The 14,819-nt window shown below is 52.3% G+C and overlaps 1 protein-coding gene across 1 annotated transcript in view; it reads right to left on the bottom strand.

Annotated features, from left to right (window-relative positions):
* Window positions 1-14,819, bottom strand: part of SCAF4 (SR-related CTD associated factor 4) — a 120,083-nt gene that overhangs the window by 77,549 nt on the left and 27,715 nt on the right. The window contains 2 exon segments of the mRNA XM_044284401.1: window positions 4,256-4,300; window positions 11,003-11,086. Coding sequence (XP_044140336.1) covers window positions 4,256-4,300; window positions 11,003-11,086 — 129 coding nt within the window.

Genomic DNA, 14,819 nt, shown 5'->3' with positions numbered 1-14,819 from the left:
GTATTTCTGGGAGGGACACATCCACATGAGAAGGTTTTTTTATGCAGTTTAACCCAAAGCCAGGGGCAGAATCACAAGGAACGGGAAATAAAGGACTTCTATTTCTCACTGGATTCACTTCTGGCTACAAAAGAAAGACTGCAACTAAAACACTGGTTACAAGTGAGCTAATCAGTAGTAGAGTAGTACTTTATTTAATATGTACACAATTATACTATTACTGTCGGCATGTAGTTGCACCCTTTTTATTGCACAATACGTCACCGTGCAGTTGTACCCTTTTTGTCGCACGACACATGTCACCCTAGCCCAGTGCTTCTCAATTATTTTCTGTCATGCCCCCCCCAGGAAGAAGAAAACATTTCGCGCCCCCCGTGCAACTGTAAATAGTATCATTTGTCTATAAAATTGTTATAAGTAGATCCCCTCTGTGCCAGTAATAACAGCCGCCCCCACCCTTTGCCAGTAATGTTATGGGGGGGATCTGTGGCTGGCTGGCACTGTTACGGGGGGGGGGGAGATCGGGATCTGTGGCTGGCACCGTTACAGGGGGATCATCTGTGGCTGGCTGGCACTGTTACGGGGGGGGGGGGGGAATCATCTGTGGCTGGCTGGCACTGTTACGGGGGGGGGGGGGGTGGGGATCATCTGTGGCTGGCTGGCACTGTTACGGGGGGGGGGGGGGGGATCATCTGTGGCTGGCTGGCACTGTTACGGGGGGGGGGGGGGGATCATCTGTGGCTGGCTGGCACTGTTACGGGGGGGGGGGGGGATCATCTGTGGCTGGCTGGCACTGTTACGGGGGGGGGGGGGATCATCTGTGGCTGGCTGGCACTGTTACGGGGGGGAGGGGGATCATCTGTGGCTGGCACCGTTACAGGGGGATCATCTGTGGCTGGCACCGTTACAGGGGGATCATCTGTGGCTGGCACCGTTACAGGGGGATCATCTGTGGCTGGCACCGTTACAGGGGGATCATCTGTGGCTGGCACCGTTACAGGGGGATCATCTGTGGCTGGCACCGTTACAGGGGGATCATCTGTGGCTGGCACCGTTACAGGGGATCATCTGTGGCTGGCACCGTTACAGGGGGATCATCTGTGGCTGGCACCGTTACAGGGGGATCATCTGTGGCTGGCACCGTTACAGGGGGATCATCTGTGGCTGGCACCGTTACAGGGGGATCATCTGTGGCTGGCACCGTTACAGGGGGATCATCTGTGGCTGGCACCGTTACAGGGGGATCATCTGTGGCTGCACCGTTACAGGGGGATCATCTGTGGCTGGCACCGTTACAGGGGGATCATCTGTGGCTGGCACCGTTACAGGGGGATCATCTGTGGCTGGCACCGTTACAGGGGGATCATCTGTGGCTGGCACCGTTACAGGGGGATCATCTGTGGCTGGCACCGTTACAGGGGGATCATCTGTGGCTGGCACCGTTACAGGGGGATCATCTGTGGCTGGCACCGTTACAGGGGGATCATCTGTGGCTGGCACCGTTACAGGGGGATCATCTGTGGCTGGCACCGTTACAGGGGGATCATCTGTGGCTGGCACCGTTACAGGGGGATCATCTGTGGCTGGCACCGTTACAGGGGATCATCTGTGGCTGGCACCGTTACAGGGGGATCATCTGTGGCTGGCACCGTTACAGGGGGATCATCTGTGGCTGGCACCGTTACAGGGGGATCATCTGTGGCTGGCACCGTTACAGGGGGATCATCTGTGGCTGGCACCGTTACAGGGGGATCATCTGTGGCTGGCACCGTTACAGGGGGATCATCTGTGGCTGGCACCGTTACAGGGGGATCATCTGTGGCTGGCACCGTTACAGGGGGATCATCTGTGGCTGGCACCGTTACAGGGGGATCATCTGTGGCTGGCACCGTTACAGGGGGATCATCTGTGGCTGGCACCGTTACAGGGGGATCATCTGTGGCTGGCACCGTTACAGGGGGATCATCTGTGGCTGGCACCGTTACAGGGGGATCATCTGTGGCTGGCACCGTTACAGGGGGATCATCTGTGGCTGGCACCGTTACAGGGGGATCATCTGTGGCTGGCACCGTTACAGGGGGATCATCTGTGGCTGGCACCGTTACAGGGGGATCATCTGTGGCTGGCACCGTTACAGGGGGATCATCTGTGGCTGGCACCGTTACAGGGGGATCATCTGTGGCTGGCACCGTTACAGGGGGATCATCTGTGGCTGGCACCGTTACAGGGGGATCATCTGTGGCTGGCACCGTTACAGGGGGATCATCTGTGGCTGGCACCGTTACAGGGGGATCATCTGTGGCTGGCACCGTTACAGGGGGATCATCTGTGGCTGGCACCGTTACAGGGGGATCATCTGTGGCTGGCACCGTTACAGGGGGATCATCTGTGGCTGGCACCGTTACAGGGGGATCATCTGTGGCTGGCACCGTTACAGGGGGATCATCTGTGGCTGGCACCGTTACAGGGGGATCATCTGTGGCTGGCACCGTTACAGGGGGATCATCTGTGGCTGGCACCGTTACAGGGGGATCATCTGTGGCTGGCACCGTTACAGGGGGATCATCTGTGGCTGGCACCGTTACAGGGGGATCATCTGTGGCTGGCACCGTTACAGGGGATCATCTGTGGCTGGCACCGTTACAGGGGGATCATCTGTGGCTGGCACCGTTACAGGGGGATCATCTGTGGCTGGCACCGTTACAGGGGGATCATCTGTGGCTGGCACCGTTACAGGGGGATCATCTGTGGCTGGCACCGTTACAGGGGGATCATCTGTGGCTGGCACCGTTACAGGGGGATCATCTGTGGCTGGCACCGTTACAGGGGGATCATCTGTGGCTGGCACCGTTACAGGGGGATCATCTGTGGCTGGCACCGTTACAGGGGGATCATCTGTGGCTGGCACCGTTACAGGGGGATCATCTGTGGCTGGCACCGTTACAGGGGGATCATCTGTGGCTGGCACCGTTACAGGGGGATCTGTGGCTGGCACCGTTACAGGGGGATCTGTGGCTGGCACCGTTACAGGGGGATCTGTGGCTGGCACCGTTACAGGGGGATCTGTGGCTGGCACCGTTACAGGGGGATCTGTGGCTGGCACTGTTACAGGGGGATCTGTGGCTGGCACTGTTACAGGGGGATCTGTGGCTGGCACTGTTACAGGGGGATCTGTGGCTGGCACTGTTACAGGGGGATCTGTGGCTGGCACTGTTACAGGGGGATCTGTGGCTGGCACTGTTACAGGGGGATCTGTGGCTGGCACTGTTACAGGGGGATCTGTGGCTGGCACTGTTACAGGGGGATCTGTGGCTGGCACTGTTACAGGGGGATCTGTGGCTGGCACTGTTACAGGGGGATCTGTGGCTGGCACTGTTACAGGGGGATCTGTGGCTGGCACTGTTACAGGGGGATCTGTGGCTGGCACTGTTACAGGGGGATCTGTGGCTGGCACTGTTACAGGGGGATCTGTGGCTGGCACTGTTACAGGGGGATCTGTGGCTGGCACTGTTACAGGGGGATCTGTGGCTGGCACTGTTACAGGGGGATCTGTGGCTGGCACTGTTACAGGGGGATCTGTGGCTGGCACTGTTACAGGGGGATCTGTGGCTGGCACTTATATATGTGCCATCCACAGACCCCCCACCCCATAACAGTGCCATCCACAGACCCCCACCACTTAACTGTGCCATCCACAGATTCCGTGTGCCCGCCGCCGCAGTTTAAAGTTATTAAACATGCCCCCCTCACTCCTAATAGTACCGTATATCCGAATTCCTTCTGTATAATGCTTCATTCATAAAGCAGGCGGCGCAGGCACGTGACATCACTGAGGGACGCGCCGGTCGCCCGGCCCGCCTGCAGGCATTATACAGAAGAAATTCGGATATACCCGGTACTATTATACCGGAGGGAGCGGTGGGACGGGGCTATAGTACAGTGACCGCACCGCCCCACCGCTATTGCCGGCCCCCAGCTCCTCCTCCCAGTCCCTCCCCCGGCCCCCGCTCCGTACTGCGCCGGCCTCTGATCAGAGGAAGGGAGATGAGCGCTTCCACAATGGAAGCGCTCATCTCCCTGCCGCACACACCCCAAAGGCCGGCCCTGAACAAGCCCCCCTTTACGGAGCCTGGCGCCACCCCTGGGGGGCGCGCCCCACTATTTGAGAAGCACTGCCCTAGCCTAAAACAAACTTTTTCAGAGTAAAAAGCTTAAGGCAATGTCACACAATAAATAAGTAAATAAAATCTTTCACCTTTTTAATGAACTTTTCTACAATCTGGACCACGTGTTTGTAAAGCTGTTGAGAAAAAAATTGCAAAATAAGAACATATTCAAGAGTACTGTATTTTAGAGAGTATACATACTGCTGCAGCACAGAAATGTGTCACAAGACCTCGGGCATATATCAAAATGGTTGTCTGGTTTTCTCAGTGATGGTCCTACCCACAGGGCAGGTCATCAATATCAGATGGGCAGGGGTCTGACTCCTGGAACCTCTGCCAATCAGATGTTTTAAAGGGAATATGTTGGAAAAAGGAGATTTTTGTGAAACTCACCTGTAAAATCTTTTTCTCGTCTTTTCCATTGGGGGACACAGACCATGACCATGGGTATAGCTTAGAGGTATTAGTAGGAGGGACACTATGCAAATGAAAGAGCTCCTCCTCCTCGGGCTATACCCCCAGACTCCACCAGGAGGAACTCAGGCGTTGCACAAGCAGTAGGAGAAGGAGCAAGAAAAAATCATGGAAACCATCGGACCAAGCCATAAGGTCCAACCAGAAACAAAAAACTGAACTAAAGACCCCTCCTGCAACAGGAATAATGGGTGGGAGCTGTGTCCCCCAATGGAAAAGACGAGAAAAAGATTTTACAGGTGAGTTTCACAAAAATCTCCTTTTCTCGTGCTTTTTTCCATTGGGGGACACAGACCATGGGACGTCCAAAAGCAGTCCATGGGGTGGGAAAAAAATATCAGCACCGCCAGGAGGAACGCCCCAACGGTCAAACAGGAACCACAGCCTGCAAAACCCTGCGGCCAAAGCCGCATCAGCCGAAGCCAGTGAATGCAACTGACAAAAATTTGCAAAGGTATGCAAGGACGACCAGGTGGCCGCCGTACACAGCTGAGACGCAGAGGCACGACTGCGTCTTGCCCAGGAAGCCCCCTCCGCCCCAATGGAGTGAGCGGCAATTCTAGCCGGGGGAACTCCACCACAAGCGTGACAAGCCGCGGAAATAGCCAAGCAGATCCAGAGCGCCAAGAACGGCGGACGGAAGCAGTAGCCGCGAGACACACCTTCAGGACCCGTACAACATCCAGGGAATGCAGAGTGCGTTCCTCGGGGTTAGCCGGAGAAGGACAAAAGGAAGGCAGGACAAGATCCTCATCAAGGCGGAAGGGAGAGACCACCCTGGGCAAAAAGAAGGGGACTGGACGGAGCACAACTTAATCCTGGAGGAAAACCATTAAGGCTCCTGACAGGAAAGAGCGGCCAGCTTCGACACCAGTCTGACCTAAAAGCTCGTGATGGGACGTGAACTCACCGCCACTGCATAATAGCCCAGAACTTTAATCACTACGCTATGTAGCTGTATCAGAAGCTATAGTCACAAGGAAGTCCAGATGAGAACAGTCAGAGAGACCCTCCTCAAAGGCTCGAAGGGAGCCGACTGCAGAGCGCGCAGAACCAAATTGAGATCCCAAGGAGACAAAGGGGGAACATACGGGGAACCGAATGCGCCACCCCCGAAGAAAGGTCACCACCGGACCCTTAAGAGCAAGGGACCTCTGACGGCCCGCGCCGAAACCTGACCTTACAGGGAACTAAGCGACAGTCCCTGCACAAGCCCAGACTGAAGAAAAGACAGTACCATCAAGATGGAAAACCGAAGGGGAGGGAACCCCGAACCCTCAAAAAAGGATAGGAAGGCCATCCAGGTACGATAGTAAATCCGGGAGGAAGAAGACTTCCCCGGACTGATCATGGTCCTAACCACTGAATCCGAGAACCCCATCTTTATCAGGATGGCGGTTTCAACAGTCACGCCGGTAAACGAAGAGACCGCAAATTCCGGTGGAAGAACGGGCCCTGAGACAGTAAGTCCTGTCCGTCGGGAAGAGGCCATGGGGCGTCCGCCAGCAACCGAGCCACGTCCGAAAAACCACGCGCGGCGAGGCCACTCTGGGGTGATGAGAACGGTCGGAGTCCCTTCCGCCTCGAACTGGCGTAGACCCTTTGGTAGGAGAGGAAAACAGAGGAGGCTGAAGTCCTGCCACGGAGACACCTGCGCATCCATCCGTACGCCTCCGGATCTCGGGCGCGAGCCAGGACCACTGGGATCTTGTTGTTGAACCCGGACGCCATTAAGTCCACATCCGGACGGTCCCATCTGTGGCAGATTTCTTCGAACCCTTCTGGATGCAGAGACCACTCGCTTGGATCCACCGTGTTGTGGCTTAGAAAGTCCGCTGTCCAGTTGTCCATTCCTGGAATGCAAACTGCTGACAACACCGGAACGTGAGTCTCCGCCCACGTCAGAATTCACTTCACCTCCTGCATCACCATCCGGCTGCGGGTCCCGTCCTGATGGTCGATATAGGCCACGGCCGCGGCATTGCCCGTTTGAACCCGCACTGGGAGGCCCGCAAGGAGAGAGGTCCAATAGGAGAGAGAGAGCGGAAAAAATCGCCCTCAATTCCAGAAAGTTGATTGGAAGGCGAGACTCTGCCGCCGGCCAAATTCCTTGAACCGTGCGAGACTGGAAAACGCCCCCCCAACCCAGGATGCTGGCATCGGTGGCGGCGATCGCCCAGGAGAATGCGAGAAAGGAACTCCCCGACCTCAGGTTCTTTGGGAACAGCCACCAAGGGAGAACTGCCCGAACCCGCTGAAAGGTAAAGGATCTCCTGTTGCGCCAGGCGAGTGTGAAACTGGGCATATGGAAAGGCCTCGAAAGAGGCTACATAAGACCCAGGACCTGCAAGTATTCCCGAATGGAGAGGCACGGGGAGCGCAGCAGATGCGACACTGCCCCCTGGACCTGGGAGGACTTGAAGGCTGGTAGAATACTTTGGCAGCCGAGGTGTCCAAAATCACCCTCCGGAAGGAGAGCCTCTGGGACGGGAAGAGGCAGGAGTTTGGGAAAGTTACCAGGCAGCCGAACCGTTCCAGGGACTGAACAGTGATCCGGACGCTGTCCGTGGTCTGCGGTAGAGAGGGGGGCCTCTATCCGGATATCGTCCCGACAGGGCAGCAAAGGAATGCCCCTGGTACGAAGAAGCGCCATGAGCGGTCCAGGACCGTGGCAAGGACCCGCGGGGTGGTCGCCAACCCGAAGGAAGGGCGACAAACTGACAGTGTCGACCCATAATGGCGAAGCGCAGGAATCGATGGTGGGATTCCGCAATCGGGACATGTGATAGGCCTAGGAGCAGCAGGGCGGGCTGACTGGGCCCTCTAGTGCCGGGAAGGCTGGTGCAAAGGAAGGCCTCTTTGCGGGCGACCTGAGACCCCCGGCGGAGGAAGCAGGCGACGGCCTACCAGATGAGAAACGGCAAAAGGCATGCAGAGACGAACTCGTCCAGCTGATCCCCACAAGGCCTGGAAACCCCAAAGGGGAGATTAGCAAGGGAACGCTTGGTGTGTCAGCGTCCCACACCTTCAATCAGATCTCTTCGCGCTGAGTGACAGAGATGGCCAACCTGCGGGCAAAGAGGGAAACAATGTCCCTAGAAGCTTCGCAAAGAATGTTAGAAGCCTGAGACATCTGGAGAACCAACTCCAGTGTGTTAGTAGCCGCATCTCGTACCGCCAGTTCCTGGTGGTGGTGTTGTAACCACACCGAGAGAGCACTGGCTACCCCTGCTGAGTGAAAGGTAGGTCACAGGGACGCGCTGCCAGCGAAAAAAGGACCTGGAAGAGAGTCTATGCGTCTGTCTACAGCATCCTGGAAAGAGGAACTGACTAAGACAGGAAGGGCCACATAATTGGCTAATCCGGCCACCGGAGGATCCACCTTAGGGGGAGGAGACACCTCTCCTCGCCGTCAGCAGGGAAAGGAAAGTATATTCATGCGCTGGGTGGTCGAGAACCTTATTAAGACCACCCCAGGCCCTGGACATGACCGCGGAAAAATCCCTCATGGACCGGGAACATGGTAGTCTCCGACTGCCTGGACGGAAAAAGGGGGAACTCCTGACCAGTGGAAGGAGGAGAATCCCCTTGGAGAATAAAGGTGTCTCGGACAGTCACCACTAAGTCAGCCACCCTGGTGGAGAGCTTAGGCGAGGGGTCCCGCTCCATGACCTAATCAGAGCCGGAAATTCTCCTTCAGACTTGCGCTCCCTAAGGGAGGGGAGAGTCGCCCGAACGCGCCTCTAGACGAGGGGGGAGTGGGGGAGAGCCAGAGCCATCCGAGGAGGGATGCTGCTGCTCACGCTCCCTGTTAGTATTCGGGCGTCTTCTGTGGAAAACCACTTAGAGAGGTGGTTGGCGTCACAGGATTTGAAAATGCCCTATAGTCCAAAAAGGACGTGGCTCGTCCGAGCCGGATAATTCTCCTTCGGAGTACTCTCCCTAGGGAGGGGGAAGAGCAGTCCGCAAGCGCCACCGGCGAGGTGAGGGGGGTGGAGAGACAGAGACATCCGAGGTGGGATGCTGCCGCTCACGCTGCCTCTTCGTAGTCAGTCACCCACTGTGGGGACCACTGAGAGAGATGGAGTCGTTAGCGCCACAGGATTAAAGGACATGGTTGCCTTGGTGACTAAGACCAATTTAGCGGCCGCGCTGGACATGGCAGATGCCCAAGCGGGGACCGCAGGCCCCCAGGGACGTGGAGGAGGGGGGGTAAGGCAGGGATGCAGGTAATACTTATCTGCTCCTGCAGAACTTCTCCCTCGACTCCAGGACCAGCAGGGATGCACCTCTTCAGGCGTCTGACTCCTTGTCCAGGAGTGCAGTGTTCTGGTGGAGGGTGGCAGCAGGAGACCCAGTAGCTGGTGGGATACCGGAGCTGCAGGTCGAGCCCGGATCCACTTGTCTTCTTTGGGGGGCAATGGAGGCAGCCAGGCAGCGTCCAAGGACGGCAGCGGGCATTCCACGGGGGACCAGGAAGGCGCCATGCCGACCTGTGTCCCCATCTAGAATAATATAAACAATTTTTGAAGGCTGAAAGGGGCTTTGAACTCAGAAAGCCTGGACATGGGGCAACAGCAGCAGTACCACTGAGCTACCAGCTTGCCTGGCACAAAACGGAGTAGAGTGATGAGGAGCTGCACGGCCATGAGCAAACAGAGTCTCCGGTGTAAGGAGAGTCAGAGCGGCATGCCGAGGCTCCGCCTCCCCTAACGCGTCATTATGGCGCGAAAAAAAGCGCGCGGAAATAAGCGCGCGCGCGAAAATATGGCGCGCGAAAATTTGCGCGAGCGCGAAAATATGCGCGAGCGCGAAAATATGCGCGAAAATAAGCGCACCACGTGGAGGAGCGGCCTGCCGGCGGGCGCTGAGGGAGCGCAGCAGCCAAGGCCCGACGAGAGAAGCGCTGAAGCCCACAGTTTAAGGGGAAGAGATGCCAGTACTCCAGTGCCAAAATGAAGAAAGTGCCCCATCAGGATCCTTCTTCAAGCTCACCCAGGCAGCCACAGACAAATAGACACAGAGGGAGGGGGAGGGATTGTGCAACACTTATCTGCTCAGCATGCTCCCTCGATGTCCAGACCAGCAGGGATGCGCCTCTTCAGACTTCTGACTCCAATCCAGGAGAACAGTGCTCTGGAGGAGGGTAGGCAGCAGGCGTCCCAGCAGCTGGTGGGATGCCGGAGCTAACAGGTCGAGCCCGGATCCACTTATCTTCTTGGGGGGAAATGGAGGCAGCCAGGCAACGTCCCAAAGACGGCGGCGGGCACTCCACGGGGGACCAGGAAGGCGCCATGCCGACCTGTGTCCCCATCTAGAATAAAAATAACAAAAAGGAGTAGAATCAGAGAGTGTCAACCTCCTTCACCAGACACTAAGCAAAGACTGAGTTCCTCCTGGTGGAGTCTGGGGGTATAGCCCGAGGAGGAGGAGCTCTTTCATTTGCATAGTGTCCCTCCTACTAATACCTCTAAGCTATACCCATGGTCATGGTCTGTGTCCCCCAATGGAAAAAAGCACGAGAAATAACTTGTTTAAATCATGTTTTTATGTTTAACATTTTTAAAGAATTTTTTTTTTTTTTTTTTCCATGTCACAAGCTAAACCTGCTCATCTGTCATTCTAATCCTGCCTGTAATTGTATCACTTCTGTGTATAGATAAGACAGGATCCTCAATTCAAAATGGGTGATTATCACAGTTTATCTAGTCTCCTGCACTAAGCAGAATGCCAGTCAGGTATCTCACGGATGTGTGAATGAAGCCCAACTCTAAAGTGTTCATCGCTGTGGTTGTGCACGGCAGAACTCCGATAGCTACAAGAATGAATGTAAACCACGGGACACACTGATCACTGCCAACGTTTCAGGCCTGGATTCTGACTGCTGGGATAATGATACACATGTGCAGACACATCAAAAGTAAATAGTAATTTGATGCATTTTCCCCCTTTCCCAAGTGTTCCAATTGTATTAAAACTAAGGGTACCAAACCAACAGTCAAACCCAAAGACTGAAGTGGCCATCCTGTTGATTTATTTTGTCACTCATCTCCACAGATCCCCTGTGGCCACCTTGCTTTCTGGTCCCTCTTGATACAAGCAAAATCCCCACTTTCCATGGTTACTGCTATGGCCAGTAATTGACAGAGACCAGAGAAGACCCAGTGATTTGTGGGGAAATCTGTGAATGTAAGCAAGTACCTTGTGTTTATGCCACTCTGAACTTTTTATAAAAAATAAAAATAAAAAAAAGCTTGACAACTATTCAGGGTTGTACAAGCTACTATGGAAACTGACCCTGTTCGAAAGGCTGCGTGACCTCCTTTAAGAAATAATCCATCTACAGGTATTACTCTACTTACCTTGATGGCTTTAATTGCTGCTTTAGTTATAAGAATCATTTTTGCTCGAGAAATTGGAGGCTTCATATCCATGAGCGCAAAAAGCTGGGAAGAAAAACATTAAAGTTATCTCAAAAAGTCCTCAATGATGTTATTAGCTTTATTCATTTAGGCCAATTCCTTTAAGACTCCTTCACACAAATTTTCTCCAGCAATTTTTGCTCAAACAAGATCTTTTATCTTCTAAGTGCTATGTTTTTTAATTGTTAAACTGTGAACAATGTTTTTCCTTCCACATTCTTCCCTATAGAAATGTCAAAATGGCAGAAAAAAAACTTGCAAGAGCTTTAGGCGGGTGCGTTGCCGGAAACATGCACGATTTTTCCAGGCGAGTGCAAAGTGTAAACGCGTTTTGCTCGCGTGTGGGATCGACCGATATTGATTTTTTAGGGCCGATACCGATAATTTGTGAACTTTCAGGCCGATAGCCGATAATTTATACCGATATTCTGGGAATTTTCATTTTTAAAAAAAAAATAAAATAAATTCCCACAAATCTGCTGAAAATTAATGTTAATGTGTTTTTTTTTTGTAAATCTTTTTTTCATTTATATTTAATATTTTGGTGTTTTTATTATTTGTTTGTACCTTTTTTTTTATTTAACTAACTTTTAGCCCCCTTAGGGACTAGAACCCTTGTCCTATTCACCCTGATAGAGATCTATCAGGGTGAATAGGAGCTCACACTGTCCCTGCTGCTCTGTGCTCTGTGCACACAGCAGCATGGAGCTTATCATGGCAGCCAGGGATTCAATAGCGTCCTGGCTGTCATGGTAACCGATCGGAGCCCCAGCATTACACTGCTGGGGTTCCGATCGGAGGAGCAGGGGGGGGGGGGGGGGCCCTATGCGCCACCACTGCTTAATACTGGGGGGGAGGGGGGGCGCACTGCGCCACCAATGCTTAATACTGGGGGGGCTTGGGGGGGGGGAGGCGCACTGCGCCACCAATGCTTAATACTGGGGGGGGGGGCGCACTGCGCCACCAATGTCTGATACTGGGGGGCGCACTGCGCCACCAATGAAGCTTAATCTCTAATTTATTCATATACAGGAGGCGGGAGCTGGCTGCAGGATCACATAGCCGGCTCCCGACCTCTATGACCAGTAGCTGCGATCTGCGGCACCTGAGGAGTTAACTACCGCAGATCGCAGCTACAGCTCATAGAGGCCGGGAGCCGGCTATGTGATTCTGCAGCTCCCGCCTCCTGTATATGAATGAATGATAGATTAATCTTCATTGGTGGAGCAGTGGCCATAGCTCCTCCCCTCCTCCTGTCCCCTCTCCTTACATTGGCGGCAGCGGCAGGAGCAGCACAGGGGGAGGAGACACTGCTCCTTCTCCCCTGTGCTGCAGAGGAACACGGAGAGCGCCTATCAGCAGCGCAATCTGTGTTCCCCATACGGTATCGGAATATCGGCAAAATAAATGCCGATACCGATAGCGTTCAAAATCCTGAATATCGGCCGATATCGGTAAATCCGATAATCGGTCGATCCCTAATATTTGGTACCCAGACTTCTTCACAGAAGTTCAGGTTTGGATTCGGTGTTCTGTAAATTTTATTATTTTCCCTTATAGCATGCTTATAAGGGAAAATAGCATTCTTTAGTACAGAATGCTTAGAAGGTCAATTGAGGGTTAAAAAAATAATTAACTCACCTCCTCCAATTGATCGCATAGCTGCCAGTCTCCTGTTCTTTCTTTAGGACCTGTGGTGACGTCACTGAGCTCATCACATGGTCCATTACCATGGTGATGAATCATGTGATGTATCATGTGATGAGCACAGTGATGTCACCACAGGTCCTTTGACAGGTCCTGAAAAAAGAACAGGAGACCGGCAGCTACGCGATCAATTGGAGGAGGGGAGTTAATTTTTTTTTTTTAAAACCTCAATTGACCTACTAAGCATTCTGTATTAAAGAATGGTATTATTTTCCCTTATAACTATGTTATAAAGGAAAATACAGTGAATAGACTTTCATCTTAGCAACCATGCGTGAAAATCGCACCGCATCCGCACTTGCTTGCGATTTTCACGCAGCCCCATCACTTCTATGGGGCCTGCGTTGCATGAAAAACGCACAATATAGAGCATGCTGCGATTTTCACGCAACGCACAAGTGATGCGTGAAAATCACCGCTCATGTACACAGACCCATAGAAATGAATGGGTCCGGATTCAGTGCGGGTGCAATTCATTCACCTCACGCCCGTGTGAAAGAGGCCTTAGCATTCTGCATTAAAAAAAATATATATAAAAATTACAAAAAAAATAAAAAAAATTGTGAATTGAAGTGCACCATGCATGACCGGCCACCGCTCCTATTCACTTCTATAGGCTCGACAAATAGCTGAGCCAGCGCTCGGCTATTTTTGCCAGCCCCATAGAAAATCAATGGAGGGCAGCTGCGCATGTGCAGTGCGCCCTCCTTCACTTTCAAGGCTCGGTTATCGATCTAGGTGCGGGTCCCAGCGGTCGGACCCACACCTATAAGACCATGGAGGCACATCCTAGCGATAAGCCTCCCATTGTCTGTAATGAGACAACCCCTTTAAGTAATTGGCCTTTTAAGGATTGCAGTGGGGATAGTTTATTTTAACCCATTCTGTGTCACATATAGAAGAATACTGGTTTGAAACCCCCTTACAAAATTAACTCCTGGAAGGACCTTTGTTGGTGATCATACTTACCTGATCCCCAGTACTGGGCCCAGGCTCGTTTGCTCTCCAGCTTCCGTTGCTTGTCGAGTCCCTTCATGAAAACGTCCTGTTTGACGCTGTTACAGCCAATAACGGACCACTGCTTCCCTTGCATTATGTTAAATTGTCTTGTGATGCAAGGGGAGCAGATCTCCACTGTGGCCAGTGATTGGCTGCAGCGGCATCAAGATAAAAGTTTTCATGGAGAAGCCCAAGACCAGCAGCGGAGGCCTGGAACCGAATGTGCCAAGGCCCAGCACCTATAACAGTGTGGGCTGCAGCCTAGGAAACCTCATGCTTCTAAGCATCCCCGTTTTTTTTTTATTGGAACACTACAGTAGCCATGGGGGTGAGAGTAGGTGGGGGTTTTAAGGGAGGAACAGTGAGGGGGTGTAACGAAGGACGGTGAGCCTCAAGATTGATGGGGTTAGAAGAACGAATCAAAAGGAGAGACAAATAGGCAACTACACAAGGTAACACGTCTTATTTTTATTTTTTTTTACTTATACCGTAATTATATGTATTTTAAATTTGGCGACTAAAAATTTTCAGGTTAGGAGCCAATGGCCCCTTGATATTTTTTTCCAGTCTGGAGCACTGTAGGCGATCGCCACACAGACCTACCAATTCACACAGTATTTGCTGTGTGGACCAAAAATAAATACTAAAAACAGACATGTCAGTAGTGGTTACAGGTCCCCAATATTTCGCCTATATAACTAATGCTTAGGTGCTGTTCAGCATTCAAACATCATTTAAAGCATACCTTTGGTATCTGTGTATCTCGCAAAAAAAATTTAGTCTGTACCACATGCAGGGTGGATAAAAATCTATGATTTTAAATAAATAAAAAAATTAAAAAAAATCTGATTTTTTTTATTTAAATCAGATTTTTTTTATATAAAATGCTTTTTGAGGAAAATTGAAAACTGAATTTATAACATAAAGAGTTGAGAAAAAGATCTTAATCCTAACTTCTACAAACCTATAAATACAGAATCAACCCCTTCAGTGCCAAGTTTAAAGTTCAGTGAAAAGAATATAAATATTTCTTCTTCACTTTCACTTCAAA

The sequence above is a fragment of the Bufo gargarizans genome, chromosome 3 (assembly GCF_014858855.1).
Source record: "Bufo gargarizans isolate SCDJY-AF-19 chromosome 3, ASM1485885v1, whole genome shotgun sequence".
Classification (NCBI taxonomy): Eukaryota; Metazoa; Chordata; class Amphibia; order Anura; family Bufonidae; genus Bufo; species Bufo gargarizans.
This window is presented reverse-complemented; position numbering and strand designations above follow the sequence as displayed.